This window comes from Lynx canadensis, chromosome B3 (assembly GCF_007474595.2).
Source record: "Lynx canadensis isolate LIC74 chromosome B3, mLynCan4.pri.v2, whole genome shotgun sequence".
Classification (NCBI taxonomy): Eukaryota; Metazoa; Chordata; class Mammalia; order Carnivora; family Felidae; genus Lynx; species Lynx canadensis.
This window is the reverse complement of record NC_044308.2, coordinates 93436358-93453213: the sequence shown is the minus strand read 5'-3', so window position 1 is coordinate 93453213 and position 16856 is coordinate 93436358. Positions and strand designations below refer to the sequence as shown.

At 36.9% G+C, this 16856-nt stretch overlaps 1 protein-coding gene across 1 annotated transcript in view; it reads right to left on the bottom strand.

Moving 5' to 3' along the window:
• Positions 1-16621, bottom strand: part of FANCM (FA complementation group M) — a 65121-nt gene extending 48500 nt beyond the window's left edge. Inside the window, exons 1-5 of the mRNA XM_030319019.1 lie at positions 15900-16621; positions 14588-14760; positions 11755-11832; positions 6331-6489; positions 732-863 (exon numbers count right to left, since the gene is read on the bottom strand). Coding sequence (XP_030174879.1) covers positions 732-863; positions 6331-6489; positions 11755-11832; positions 14588-14760; positions 15900-16416 — 1059 coding nt within the window. The 5' untranslated portion in view covers positions 16417-16621. The remainder of the gene's footprint in view (positions 1-731; positions 864-6330; positions 6490-11754; positions 11833-14587; positions 14761-15899) is intronic.
• Between the last annotated feature and the right edge of the window lie 235 nt (positions 16622-16856).

The window sequence follows — 16856 nt, the reverse complement described above, 5'->3', positions numbered from 1 at the left end:
GGTTCAGATTTAGTACTTAAAATTTAAATGAACCTTTAACTCCTAGCAGAAATTTAAACACATCCTATTAAAGTTTAGTATAATATAATGTAATTTTACAGAAAAGTTTCCCTTAGCGGTTCCCCAGATACTATGAGATAAAAATCAGTATTTCTCGGTGTAATATTTAAAACCATTCTTGTGTGCACACAACCTAGACTATCATATCTGACTTCCTCGATCTTTTACCTCAGCCACAATGGCTAGTTCACTGACTCCTTCATACCATCATTCAATGCCTCTGTTCTTTTGCACATGCATTACCTCTCAGTTCAAAGAATGACTCAGTGCCTTTTTGTATTTGTGAGCATCTCTTCTAACTTTGGACCTAGCTTGATGGGTATGTTCCTATCCATCTAATTTTTTCCTAAGAAGATTAGAAATAAGAAACTTACTATGATGCTCTAGGTCTAAAAGTTAGTTAGAATCTACCCTCTCATAGCACTTTGATTTTGCAAAACAGAAATGAACTAAAATACCAAGTCTTTATTAAAAGTTAGAAGATAAAATTAACTTAATTCAAAGCATTAAGGTGCATTCTTGCTAGATTTTTTTCATGCTTTTATGAACTACATAAATCATATCAGAATTCTTGATGAGCTAATATATACCAAGAAAACAACCATTATTTACATTTTATCATAGCACTAACTAAAACTTAATCTCTTCAAAATTAATTTAAAAATACCTACCACAATATTTGGAGATGGGTTTTTCCTAAACTGATCTCTTGCCAAAATTATCTGGTATTTTGTTAGATTAGGGATATCCCTTCTCATCAAAACATTCCTCTGAATCAAAGAACTGGCAAATGCTTCCAAAACCTGAAAATTTCAATGGAATTTAGTTTAAGCTTAATTTAAAGTACTTTTTCAAGGGGCACCTGGGTGGCTCAGTTAGTTAAGCGTCTGACTTCAGCTCAGGTCATGAGCTCACGGGTGGGTTCGAGCCCCACATCAGGCTCTGTGTTGACAGCTTGGAGCTTGCTTCGGATTCTGTGTCTCCCATTCTCTCTGCTCCTCCCCTGCTCATGTGCTCTGTCTCTCTCAGAAATAAACATTAAAAAAATAAAGTTTTTTCTCAAATATAATCATTTCCTCACACATTAAAATAGAAGTCATATATTAAATGAAGTTTGTCTTACGTTTTGAAGTAAACACAGCAAAATAACAAAACTTAAGAGTACTTAACATTTATCGCCAGAAAACATCCATATGAAAGTCAGCATAACCAATTACTAGATCCAACTATAATTTAAGAACATATATGTTGGGGTGCCTAGGTGGCTCAGTCGGTTGAGTGTCCGACTTCAGCTCAGGTCATGATGTCACAGTCTGTGAGTTCAAGCCCCATGTCAGGCTCTGTGCTGACAGCTCAGAACCTGAAGCCTGCTTCAGATTCTGTGTCTCCCTCTCTCTCTGCCCCTCTCTTGCTTTCTCCTTCTCTCAAAAATAAATATTAAAAAAAATTTTTTTAAATAACAAGACATACATGTTTATCTGTGTATTTCCTAAGTCCCTTTCCTCCCCAACCCACACTATAATCTAAGTACAATTAATTGGGGGACTTTTAATTTCTCACTGATGCATCTCAATATGAAGAACAAAATCTGGCATATAGGTAAATATTTGCAGTCTGGCTGACTAAATCAAAATGCCTTGAGTACATTCAATGTGATTTGTTGATTCATTCTTTCAAGAAATATTTATTAAGCACCTAGTATATGTCAAGCATTGTCCTAACGGCTGAGAATTTGTAGCTGAGACAAATGAAGTCACTACTTTCATAAAAACATATATCCGATGAAGGGAAGCAAAGAATAAAGAGTGAACAAAGAGATAAATGTACAAGAACCTAAAACACAGTAATACTATAGTTTTTGAGGGAAAGGTAAACAAAGATAGTCTCTCTGAAGAGGTATTATTGGAACCGACATCTGAATGCTGACAGGTTTTGAGGAAAGAGCCAGAGGAAACAGCATTCGAAAGGTCCTGATGCAGGAATGAGTTTGATGGCAGAGGGAAGGAAAACAGAGACTTCCCGATGAAGACCTACTACAACAATACAGTTGTATAACAGTTTAAACTTTTGCTTAATTCATATTTCCTAAAATAGGGCAATTTAGTAGAGTTTTATTTTTCCTCCCTTCCAGTTTTGCTGATCATAATACCTACTGAAGTACTCTAAAAATATCAGTAAAATTAAATGCCTACTATATGTGTTTATAAAAATTATAATTTTTAGATCCTTATAAATGCAATGATTTTAATCATGAGAAAATGTATTAGTATTAAGGAAGTGATTATTACGTCAAAATAAAAAGCTTCCGGGAGCTCCTGGCTGGCTCAGTTGGTATAGCATGCAACTCTTGATCTTGGGGTCGTGAGTTCAAGCCACATGTTGGGTGAAGAGTTTACTTTAAAAAAATAAATTGGGGCACATGGGTGGCTCAGTCAGTTAAGCATCCGACTTCGGCTCAGGTCATGATCTTGCAGTTTCTGAGTTTGAGCCCCGCGTTGGACTCTGTGCTGACAGCTCCGAGCCTGAAGCCTGCTTCAGATTGTGTGCCTCCTTCTCTCTCTGCCCCTCCCCCACTTGTGCTCTGTCTCTATCAAAAATAAATAAATGTAAAAAGAGTTAAGTAAAAAAAAAAAAAAAATTAATAAAGTAAGTAAATAAATAGGCATTGCAAAGGAAACCATAGCCAATGATATAGTAACATCGCATGGTGACAGATGGTAGTTACAATTGTGATGAGCATAGCAAAACATATAAACTTGACAAATCACTATTTTGTACACCTGAAACTACTGCAACATTTCATGACAACTATATTTAAATAAATTTTTTTTTTAATTAAAAAGGAGATGAGGGACACCTGAGTGGCTTAGTGAGTTAAGTGCTGGATTCTGAATTTTGGCTCAGGTTGTTAGTTCGAATACCCTGCTTGGTTTTCTGTCTCTCTCTCTGACCTTCCCCACCCTCAAAAATAAATAAATTTTTTTTTAAGTTAAAATTTAAAAAAAGAGATGATTACTTGAAATTCTTTGCCATATCTTAAATTAGTAATGCTTCAAATTTGTTACAATTTAAAAATATTAACCATAATCCTATAGAGCTCTTCTTTAAAAAGACTTATTAAAGGTTAAATGATAAATGAATATTTTGGTTATCTATTTCTGCATTACAAAGTACTTCAGGGGCGCCTGGGTGGCGCAGTCGGTTAAGCGTCCGACTTCAGCCAGGTCACGATCTCGCGGTCCGTGAGTTCGAGCCCCGCGTCAGGCTCTGGGCTGATGGCTCAGAGCCTGGAGCCTATTTCCGATTCTGTGTCTCCCTCTCTCTCTGCCCCTCCCCCGTTCATGCCCTGTCTCTCTCTGTCCCAAAAATAAATAAACGTTGAAAAAAAAAATTTAAAAAAAAATAAAAATAAAAATAAATGGCCAAAGCTGAAGCAATATGAGCAACAAAATTAATAATGACAGTATTAAATTGTAGTGCATAGAAAAAAATAAATACCTATTAGTCTATATTGATACAAAGAACTGAATTAGTAAATGAAGGAGAAGAAACAGGTCTTCATTATATAAGAATTCAAGTTGACAATATGAAAGAATGAGGAAAAGGAGAAACCGTGATTATGCAAACAGAAATAACTGTAGCAGGCAAGAACCATTATTGCATGCTAAAATTGGAGGACACAGGCAAAAACCTCTTTGATCTTGGCCACGGCAACTTCTTACTCAACATATCTCCGGAGGCAAGGGAAACAAAAGCAAAAATGAACTACTGGGACCTCATCAAAATAAAAAGCTTTTGCACAACAAAGGAAACAATCAGCAAAACTAAAAGGCAAACGGAAAAATGGGAGAAGATATTTGCAAATGACATATCAGACAAAGGGTTAGTATCCAAAATCTATAAAGAAATTATCAAACTCAACATCCAAAAAACAAATAATCCAGTGAAGAAGTGGGCAAAAGACATGAATAGACACTTCTCCAAGGAAGACATCCAGATGGCGAACCGACACATGAAAAATGTTCAACATCACTCATCATCAGGGAAATACAAATCAAAACCACAGTGAGATACCACCACCTTACACCTGTCAGAACGGCTAACATTAACAACTCAGGCAACAACAGATGCTGGCAAGGATGCAGAGAAAGAGGATCTCTTTTGCATTGTTGGTGGCAATGCAAGCTGGTGCAGCCACTCTGGAAAACAGTATGGAGGTTCCTCAAAAAACTAAAAATAGAACTACCCCATGACCTAGCAAATGCACTACTAGGCATTCATCCACGGGATACAAGTGTGCTGTTTCAAAGGGACACATGCACCCCCATGTTTATAGCAGCACTATAAACAACAGCCAAAGTATGGAAAGAACCCAAATGCCCCATCAATGGATGAATGGATAAAGAAGATGTGGTATATATATATATATACAATGGAGTATTACTCAGCAATCAAAAAGAATGAAATCTTGCCATTTGCAACTACATGGATGGTACTGGAGGGTATTATGCTAAGTGAAATCAGTCAGAGAAAGACAAAAATCATATGACTTCACTCATATGAGGACCTTAAGAGACAAAACAGATGAACATAAGGGTAGGGAAACAAAAATAATATAAAAACAGAGAGGGGGACAAAACAGAAGAGACTCATAAATATGGAGAACAAACTGAGGGTTGCTAGAGGGGTTGTGGGAGGGGGTATGGGCTAAATGGGTAAGGGACATTAAGGAATCTACTCTTGAAATCACTGTTTCACTATATGCTAACTAATTTGGATGCAAATTTTAAAAAATAAAAAAAAAATTATATAAATAAAATAAAATAGGCCAAAGTATGTTGAGAAATAGGACTTTCAAGTAGTCTCACAGTATCTCCCCAATGGAAATCTCTATACTATTTGTGCATATTTCCTGAAAATCTAAAACTACTGTAAAATAAAATGTCAAAAGTCAAAAATTCTGTCAGGGCACTGCAGGGACAGCTAATCTCTGCTCTTTGATGTCTAGAGCCTCAAATAGCTGGAGGTTAAGGGTTAACATACCTCGACTGGGGCCATATGTCTATGCCTTCGATTCTAGCTATCTACTGTTTCCTCATTTCTCCTGAACATGGCTTAGCTGAGTTTCATCATGGCTTACTTAGGGTTTATCACATTCTGCTGGTGAAAGTGAGTCACAGAGCCAGTCTAGATTGGAGGGAAAAGGAAATGCATCTTCTCTCTCCATGGGAGGAGTGTGAAAAATTTGCAGGCATCTTTAATCCATAACAATGAAGATATGAAAACAAAATGTTCTCTTAGCATGACACTAATTATGAACTATAGAAAAAGAATGTGTTACCTCAAATTTTTCCCATTGGATGTGATGACTGTCTAAGCAATTTCTCAATCACTGTAATACTGACAATTGGCCCAGATAATTCTTTGTGGTTGGAGGTCTATCCTGTTCGTTACAGATGTTAAGCTGCATTCTTAGTCTCTACATATTGGTTTCTACTAGCAACTGTACTCTACCCTTTCCAGTTATGACAACCAAAACTGTGTCAAGACTGCCAAATGTCACCAGGTGGGCAAAACTTCCTCCAGTTGAGAATCATTGCTGTATAAGAGACCCAGGAAGAAAATACTGAAAATATATTTTCTTATAAAGAAGCTTCTGTTTACATCTGGACATGTATTCTAAGTGTGTTCACTACATGAAAATTCAGTGAGCTATACACTTAGGTTTTCTATGCTCTGCTATTTATATGCATGTGTGTGTGTTTTAATAGGTGTATTTTAAAAAATAAGGTTGGGGGCGCCTGGGTGGCTCAGTCGGTTGAGCGTCCGACTTCGGCTCAGGTCATGATCTCACAGCTCGTGAGTTCGAGCCCCGCGTCGGGCTCTGTGCTGACAGCTCAGAGTCTGGAGCCTGCTTCTGCTTCTGTGTCTCCCTCTCTCTCTGCCCCTAACCCACTCACATTCTGTCTCTGTCTCTCTCAAAAATAAATAAACATTAAAAAAAAAACAATTTTTTTAAATAAATAAATAATAAAAAATAAGGTTGTTATTGGCTTGTAGAAATGGTCCATCATTTTACATTTCCTCTTTAACTAATAGTAACTAACAAAACAGGGTACTCATTCCAAAAATATTAATTTCAAAGAATATTTCAAATACTAATAATATAAAATGATATAAATATGTAATATGCTCACACCAGATTCTACAAAATAAAATACATTATCAGTTCATTCATCAAAACCCTGAATTGTGATACAAATGTCTTACCTGGATATATGCCTTTTGGATGGCTACAAGTTCTTCACCAAGGGGAACAACTAGCTTTTCAACTCGTCTTTCATGAGAGTACGGCAAAATATCTGGAGAATCTTCAGAACGAAGTTCTATCTGCCCAATTCGTAGGTTAGTAATAACCTGTTGAACAGCCTACACAAAATCAAGTATGATTATAATTATATTACATGTTAAATTTTTAGTTTAGGCTACCAACAAAAATAAAATAGTGGTAAAATTCATATTAAACCTTTTTTAAACTATAATAGTGGTACAATGGGAGGATAAGGCTTTGAAACATCTTTCATGCAGCCTTTCCAGCCAAGCATCTAAAAAATAAGAATATTAGTAAACATCCAATAAGTTCCTCAAACATATTTTGCACCTTTCAATGGGAGTGATATATTCCTTCACCTACATCTTATGAAGACTCAGACAGAACAGAAGCTTTAGATTAGCAAATAAATCACCAAAACATTATGTAACATAGTCAATTTTAGAGCCAGAACTACAACCCAGATTTCCTTGTTTTCTGGCAAACACTTTTGTCCAATGGTGTGTGTGTGTGTGTGTGTGTGTGTGTATGTAGAACAGAGAAGTCTTGTTACTATTAAATGACACAAACATATCTTAGAAGTACTTTACAAATTGACTTGTTAAGAAATTGAGGGGATAGGGTATATGCTACACTAAATCAATTACTGATAAATTAGAATATTTTCCAGTATATATAATGTGAATATATTTCTGGATATACTGTACTTCTAAATTTTCTTCACTGAAAGCTTATACAAAAGTTGAATTGTAATTTCAGGGAACTGGAGCAAAAACATAAATTCAAATACTGACAGTGTGATCAAAGTTGAAAGAAAGAGGCACCTGTGTGCCTCAGTCGGTTAAGAGAATCTTGATTTCAGCTCAGGTCATGATCTCACAGTTAGTGAGATCAAGCCCTAGCACAGCACAGAGCCTGCCTAGGATTCTCTCTCCCCCTTTCCCTGCCCCTCCCCTGGTAGTGCTCACGCACGCACACTCTCTATCTCCATCTCAAAATAAATAAATAATTTTTTTTTTTAAAGTTCAAAGAAACTTAAAGACTCCACCAAAAAACTTAGAATAAATGAATTCAATAAAGTTGCAGGATACAAAATTATTATACAGAAATCTGTTGCATTTCTATAGACTAGTAACAAAGAAGTAGAGAGAGAAATGAAGAAAACTCAATTTACAACTGCACCCAAAAGAATAAAATACCTAGAAATAAATGTAACCAAAGAGGTGAAAGACCTATTGCAGCATTATTTACAATAGCCAAGATATGAAAGCAACCCAATTGTACCTCAATAAATATGTGAGATACCTCACATACATGTGATATATATATACATATATATATATACATATATATATATGTGTGTGTGTATGTTACACTCACACACACACACTGATTATGCAGCCATAAAAAATGAAATCATGCCATTTGTGACAACATAGATGGACATGGATATGCTAAGTGAAATAAGTCAGAAAAAAACAAATGCCATATTATTTCACTTATACGTGGAATCTAAAAATCAAAACAAACAAACAAGACTCTTAAATATAGAAAATAAACTGGTGATTGCCAGAGAAGAGGTGGGTGGGGGAATAGGCAAAATAAGTGAAGTACAAACTTCCAGTCATAAAATAAGTTACAGAGATGAAAAGCACAGCATAGAGAATATAGTCAATAATACTGTAATAATGTTATACAGTGACAAATTGTGACTTTAATTATTGTGGTGAGCACTGAGTAATGTATAGAATTGTCAAGTCACTAATGTGGGACACCTGAAACTAACATAACATGTCAACTATACCTCAATGATAATTTTTTTTCAAAAAAGAATTGAAAGAAAGAATAAATGAACCAATGTGGGGGTGGGGGGCAGTGGGGAGAATCTGAAAGTGTCTAGAAATTAAGAGCTTTATTTTTATTTTAATGTTTATTTATTCTTGAGACAGAGCAAGAGAGGCAGTGGGAGAAGGGAGAGAGACAGAGGGAGACAGAAGATCTGAAGTGGACTCCAAGCTGATAGCAGAGAGTTTGATGTGGAGCTCGGATTCATGAAGCATGAGATCATGACCTGAGCCAAAGTCAGATGCTTTACTGACTGAGCCACCTGGGCGTCCCAAGAGCTTTTTTTTTAAAGCTAGAAAAGCCTCATAAGTTTTCAAAAAAACAAACAAAATATAATTGCATGTATATATTAGTTTTTAAGTAAGGTCTACCCCCAATGTGGGCCTTGAGCTTACAATCCTGAGATCATGAGTCATATGCATTACTGACTGAGCCAGCCAGGTGCCCCAAACAAAATATAATTTCAAATTATATTTATATAAATGTATTATATAAATTTATATAATATCAATTTAACAAATCATATAAAATCAATTTAACAAATTTATATATTATCAAATTATATAAATATAATTTCAAATAAAAAATACTCTAGAACAAGAATCATATCTTAATCATCTTTGTATTCGCAACATGTGGTACAATACATAATATAGTACACTACAGTTACTGAGGGTCCACATAATGTGCAGAATTATGACCATTTTATAAAACTGAGTAAGACATTAATATTTTAACATTTATTCATTTTTGAGAGTGAGAGAGACAGAGCATGAGCAGGAGAGGGGCAGAGAGAGAGAGGGAGACACAGAATCCGAAGCAGGCTCCAGGCTCTGAGCTGTCAGCACAGAACCCAATGCGGGGCTCGAACTCATGGACCGCAAGATCATGACCTGAGCCGAAGTCGGACACTCAACCGACTGAGCCACCCAGGCGCCCCAAGACATTAATATTTTTAATCATTCAATAAATATTTGAATGACTCCCACAGGCCAGGCATTGGGTTCATAATACAGCTATGACCAAGATAGACATAATCTCTATAATCATATAGCTACTATTTTCACGGGGGAAAAAGACAACAAATAAATGAATAAGTAAAAGAATGACATATTATGATTAAGAACAAACACACACACACACAAGAGGAAATCACAACATAGGGAGAGCTAACTTTTGATAGCTTAGAGTGAAACTTTTTGAAGTGTAACATTTCAGCAAAGACTTGAAAGATGACAAAAACCATCAAGCATGGGGGCACCTGGGTGGCTCAGTCAGTTAAGAGTTCAACTTCAGCTCAGGTCATGATTTCTCAGTTCATGAGTTCAAGCCCTGCATCAGGCTCTCTTCTCTGTCAGCAGAGAGCCTGCTTCAGATCCTCTGTTTCCCTCTCTCTCTGCCCTTCCCCCCGCGCCCCCCCCCCCGCCTCCACTGGTTCTCTTTTTCTTTCCCAAAATAAATAAATAAACTTAAAAAATAATAAAAAATAAATAAAAACCATCAAGCATGTTTAAAGAGATTGGGGTAAGATGAGAGACAGTACAGAAATTTCTGAAAAAATATCAAGGCTATGAACAGAAGAAAAAAGTCTTACAACTTGACAGGATTGAAACTTATCATAGAAAGTCTTCAAAACTCAATACAGTAGGACTATTCAGAGATACTAAGTTAGAGTGTCATGAGATGGGGTTCAAAATCTGCACTTTTATCCTCCTTTAATAAAGGAAACCAGAGCTCCCTGGAGAAATGATTGATTCCATGGCTGGGACATGAAAAATATTAAATGAGCATAAAATATCCTGTGATGCAAGATGGAAAGTGTTCAAAAGGAAAAAAAAAAGTGCATGTCCAAAAGAACATAGGTGCCATCTTAAAAGAGCTCCCAATGGCCAAAGTTGGAATAATCTGAGCAAAAAATTAATAATGATAACACCGGAATGCAGCCCATAGATAAAAATAAATATCTATTAGTCTATATTGATACAAAGAATTGAATAAATTGGAGAGAAGAAATAGCTTTTCACTAAAATAAATATCTATTAGTCCATATTGATACAAAGAATTGAATAAATTGGAGAGAAGAGATAGCTTTTCACTACAAAAGAATTCACATTAACAAATGTAAAAGAAATGAGAGAAAGGAAACAATGATTAGGAAAATACCACAGAAATTGCTATTGCAAGCAAGAACCATCATTGGAAAACAGAGAGGATAACAGTAATTCTAAAATGCAGAAACTGGGAAGACATCACTTTAACCAAGTCAAAATTAACAGCAACAGCCGTAAGACAAATCAACATCATGTATTCTCTGATACCATGCCCTAAGAAAGGTACCGTATCACTTCTGGAGTATTCTTGCCAAAAAGGCATAACCTCACTCCAATGTTTTCATTAGAAAACATCAGACACACCCAAACTGAGGAATATTCTACAAAATAACTGGCAGCTACTTTTTTTTTTTTTTTTTAATGTTTAGGTCTTTTTTTTTTTTTTTTTTTTTTTTAGAGAGAGAGCATGCAAGTGGGGAAGAGGGGGAGGGAGGGAAAGAGAAAGAGAGAGACAGAGAGAGAGAGAGAATCCCAAACAGACTCAATGCTTAGTATGGAGCCCTACGAGGGGTTTGATCCCATGAACCACGAGATTATGACCTAAGTCAGAAATCAAGAGTCAGATGCCTAACCAACTGAGTCACCCAGGTGCCCCTGGCATTTACTCTTAAAAGCATCAAGGTCATGGAAAACAAGAAAATACTGAGGAGCTATCACAGATAGGAAGGACTGACACATGACAACTAAATGCAATATGAGATCCTGGACCAGACAGACCCTGGAACTGAAAAGAACAGTGGTGGGTAAAGTGACAAATTCAAGCCAAGGTCTACAGAGTAGTTACTAGTATTGTACCAATGTTAATTTTCTGGTTTTATCAATTTTATTATGGTTCTATGTTAACATTAAGGGAAGTTGAGCAAAGGATAGAGATTATAATTTTACCTGTAAGTCTAAGTTATCTCAGACTTTATTTAAAAAAAATTTTTTTTAATGTTCATTTATTTTTGAGAAAGAGACAGAGCACAAGCAGGAGAGGATCAGAGGAAGAGAGAAACATAGTATCTGAAGCAGGCTACCAGCTCTGAGCTGTCAGCACAAAGCCCAACATGGGACTCAAACTCATGAAATGTGAGATCATGACCTGAGCCAAAGTCAGATGTTTAACCAACTGAGGCACCCAGGTGCCCCTCAAAATAAAACTTTAAAAGAATCCTGAAAATACAATTTAAAAACCACTTATACTATGTAAAAATTTAGTACTTTTAACAAACTACTTTAGGTTTCTTATGCACACTCACATCTGAAAACTACTAATGTAGAAAAAAACTCCTCCAACCAAGGTAGGCATGTTTAAGAAATGTAGTCTTGATGTCAAATTAAATACTAGAATGGCAAACTGATCTGGCCCCATACAAAAGTTCTTATATTCTCAACTGTTAATAAATGAAAAGACATTTTACTTACCTTTATATCACTACCTGGTGTGGCACTAAGAGCCAAGATTCTAAAATGATCTGTGTATTTGACTAGTTCTCTCACAACCTTAAAAAAAAAAATTTTTTTTTTAATTTCATCTATCCAATACAAAAATATCAGTGATTCTGTTAAACAAGCTATTATATTGTTCCAATGTTCTATTATCATTATTCCTTATTCAGAGTATTGATGGGCTAAGGGATGGAACTATCATTAGTCACATCACCTGAAAAGCAAATAATTCAAGTTCATACTCTATACCAATCAAAAACACTTTAGGGATTCTTATATACATAAAGCTACAATGTCAAGGCCTAATTAGAGGCAAATCGAAATAATGAGAGCTAATTCAAGGGCAAATGAAAGAAGGAGAGTCTACTCTCTGTGGTCTGGGCCACAGTTTAGCTTTACAGCTATATCCGTATACACACTTACCAGATTAAGATAAGTCATAACATAAAAATGGAAAAAAAATACCAGTATGAATTTAGATTTGAAATGGAAAAAAAAAAAATGTTTTAGGAAAAGACTTTAAAAACCCACCTCTCCTTTTAAATTCTAACACATTTTCTCAGTGGCACCAAAGCATCATCATTCTAGACTTTGCAGTATGATTTCAACCCACCCCTTCTGGTATGATTAATATTGGATATTTCACCAGATTCCCACATACCCCTTTACATGTGGTCCTTATATAGGCAAAAGGACCCCTAAGTAAACTCAACTGCAGGAACAGCTCTCAGTACCCCAGATTTCCACATTAGATATAGGAAACAGTTAAACCAGATTATCTAAAAACTGCTCTTATTTCAACCTATGTCAAGGATGAATTCAATGAGATACTGAATTTGGACTAATCTCAAAAAACATTATTTTTTTTTTAATATAATAGAGAATACACAAAGATAAAATATCATACTTAATGTAGAATTGTTCTAAAAACTGATGCAAGACAAAATGTCCCTAATACACTATTCTTATGAAAGCGGGATTCTCAAGCATTTTGTAGAAGAGGAAATGATGCTGTGTTTGTAACCCAGGAAGCTACATTCTTCATGGACTTGGTGTGCCTGTTGGACTCTATAATATTCAATACAGCATAAACACTAAGGGGTATTTGGATATTAATGAAGTCAGTGTATGTCTCTTTGTACTCAATAAAAGCATCAATATTGTAATTAAAAAAATTAACAATGCTAGAAATTTTTTGCAAATAAAATAAATGAGTTAAAGTTGCTGAGTATTAGTAAATCTACAAAGTAAATTCACAGACTTAAAATTAAAATTTTTAAATGCCCCTCTCAAGCAGAAACATTAACACATTAGATATTAACTTAGAAAGATATTAATAATATATATATATACACACACACACAGATACACAAATGTGTGTATATATAGATATATACACACACACAGATATATGTATATGTGTGTGTGTGTATGTGTATATATATATATATATATATTTCCTTCTTTTTTTTTTTTCAACGTTTATTTATTTTTGGGACAGAGAGAGACAGAGCATGAACGGGGGAGGGGCAGAGAGAGAGGGAGACACAGAATCGGAAACAGGCTCCAGGCTCTGAGCCATCAGCCCAGAGCCCGACGCGGGGCTCGAACTCACGGACCGCGAGATCGTGACCTGGCTGAAGTCGGACGCTTAACCGACTGCGCCACCCAGGCGCCCCCCATTTCCTTCTTAAAATCAACTCTAAGAAAGAGGACTATTCTCTTCAGAAGATAACAAAGAGATATAATACAATAACTCATAAAGTCCCCAAGGAAGCTACAAATGCACAAACTGGCAGTAAAATTCATCTCTTTGCACTAAATAAAATCAATTTTCACTTGTATTCTTACTCTATACCTTCTCCCTGATATCACCAGCTTATAGTTTTAACTACCTACCACCTATATGCTGGTAATTTCCAAATCTGTATCTCCAGCTCAGAACTCCCCACTGAGATTGAAACTTGTCTCCCACTGCCCACTGGGCCTTGATAGCTAGATTCCTCACAGACACTTCAAACTCAACAATCTAAACTGCACTCATCTTTCCACAGTACCCAAATCTTCTGTGTCTCCAGAACTGTCCATCTCGACTAGAAGCACAATCTTCCAAGTCAGACACTTGGGAGTCATCCTAAATTGCTCCTCTCTCTCATCGTACACTCTACTTTTAGTCTTCTCTCTTCTAATCTCTTTTAAATCTTAAGTATCACCCCAGTAAACACTTTTCAATGAGTCTCCACTACCTACATCCCCAGTGTCCTACAAACAACATTCAAACTGCTAAGCATAAAATACAAATGCCTTCATGACCTGGACTTCAAGTACCTCCCCAGCCATATCCCACCTCTTCACCTCTGCAATTCATATTCATGTGCCTTAAACAGAAGGCACTGTGATAGGTATGTCCCATACATTATGTCAATCATTCTTGGTAACAACTCTTGACAGTTAAGTATGATTTCTACCTAGCTGCCAAGGAATGATACTGCATATCCACTACCAATCTTTGGATTATTATCTTACTTCCAAAACTCACCCATAACCTTATTTTGGATCACTGCCTCAATCAGGACTAGGCTTTCATCATCTACACCTGACACTAATGGTCTTGTCAAGAATTAAAAAAAAAAAAAAAAAAGACAGCACAGACACTAATTTGAATGAAGCAGTTCCTATCATCATCTATTCGGAAATAACAGGCTGTTTCATAATGATAATACATCAATAACTTCCATCAATAAGTATTCACCAAAATACTCGTTAACAATATATTCACAGTACAAAATACTTTTAAATAAAATATTACCTGGCAATAAGCATAGTTTCCAAGAGCTTTATGAGCTTCATCAATAACTAGACACTTTATTTCAGCAGCCGGACAAGCTCCTCTAGAAAGATCATTTACCATGACTTGAGGTGTAAGAAAAAGGACTCTCTTACTGCGCCATATTTCCTTCCTGGTTAAAGCTTGAGTAGATCCTGTAAACAAAAGTGACATCCTACATTCTAAACACCAAGGCTATTTATCTTTAAAATATTTATAAACAATCTGGCCTAATTTCAGAATGCAGCCCTGCTTGGTAATCTGCCTTCAGACAAGAACAATTTAACAAACCACGGAAATGTTACGTTTTAAACTCTGCTGTGACCCAAATGTCAACGCTGGTTAAAAACAACAAAACTAGCCTGTCTTTAGAGAATTCCTACCAAAATGGCATAACAGCTGCAGAGAAGTACCTTCTTCAACTGGGAAATCTTTCTGGGGAAGAAAGTCAGAAAACCTCATGTTCACTTACCAATGGGGTATACACAATCAATCGCTTCAAAATGCTCAAACTACGGGGAGTCTCTGAAAATTGAATAAATCAGCCCTTTTCGTTAGGGCCAGACTTGCTACAAGTAGATAATGCCTTAAGGGAGAAGATGTAAAATACGGATATTGTGATCTGGGGACTATTCCACATGGGTCAGGAATTCCTTTACTTCCATTTCCACCAGAATGCGTGCTCTTAACTTCAAATTAGCCCATTCTTTCTAAAATACCTGTCATTTCGGATACAGGAGTACTGATGCATAGGGGCACTTGTACCCCAATGTTCATAGCAGCACTCTCAACAATAGCCAAATTATGGAAAGAGCCTAAATGTCCATCAACTGATGAATGGATAAAGAAATTGTGGTATATATATACAATGGAATACTATGTGGCAATGAGAAAAAATGAAATATGGCCTTTTGTAGCAACGTGGATGGAACTGGAGAGTGTAATGCTAAGTGAAATAAGCCATACAGAGAAAGACAGATACCATATGGTTTCACTCTTATGTGGATCCTGAGAAACTTAACAGGAACCCATGGGGGAGGGGAAGGAAAAAAAAAAAAAAAAAGAGGTTAGAGTGGGAGAGAGCCAAAGCATAAGAGACTGTTAAAAACTGAGAACAAACTGAGGGTTGATGGGGGGGTGGGAGGGAGGGGAGGGTGGGTGATGGGTATTGAGGAGGGCACCTTTTGGGATGAGCACTGGGTGTTGTATGGAAACCAATTTGTCAATAAATTTCATATATATAAAAAAAATAAATTAAAAAAAAATAAATAAAATAAAATAAAAAATAAAATACCTGTCATTTCGGCCATGTGGGACTGCGGGATACCCATCACTCGGTAGCAAGCCTCTATCTGCTGTGTCACCAAAGGTTTCGTGGGGGCCATGAAGACCACCTTGCCGGAAGGAAACCAGCGGTAGAAATTGTACATGACCACGGCGGCAATAAAAGTCTTTCCCAATCCAGTCGGAAGACACACCAGCGTGTTGCAAAACAGAGAGGTCCGGGCAATGTGCAGCTGGTAGTCCCGCACTGGGCAATTAGTTGGGTAAATCCACAGGGCGCCCGCTGAGGTGCAGAAACCGCCATTCTCTAGACTCAGCTGCCGCTCTGCCTCGTACACTGCAACCAGCAATACATCATCGTCCGACTCCGGCGGAACCTCGGCAACCTCTACCGCTAGAGGACAACGTGCCCTGGAGATGCCAGGGCTCTGAGGCCGCTCAGGTCCAGAGTTGCAAGCCGGAGCCCCTGCGGATCGAGAAAAACTTGAGCCCCACGTCTGGAAAAGCGTTCTTTGCCGTCCGCTCATTAGGCCGACAACCACCAAACGCTTCTCTCGGACACTAGCAGTTGCAGCAGCTCAACCGCCATTCGGCTCCACATCGGTTACCTTCGCACACAACAGTGGAACGTGAAGGCGGGACTGCAGCCGGTTCATCTAGTTGAAAATACCGCCACTGAGTTTGCGTTGGAAATATAATTGGCTGGCTTCCCGGAAACTCTCGCGGCCTCCCGGAGACGCATGCGCATTGTTAAGGAGTTAGTCTAAATGTGGTCCGTAGTTAATTTCTTTACAGACTCTAAATCTAAGTTCCGTTCCCAAGGACTGTGTGTTTCCGGGCCTCATCGCTAAAGTGATACTGCTTAAAAAGATAAAAATAAATAACCTTGAGATACTAGGAACAACAGATACCCATATTTTTGTGAATTTAACGTTTTTGAGTGTCTAACATTCCTTGTTGGCTGTGT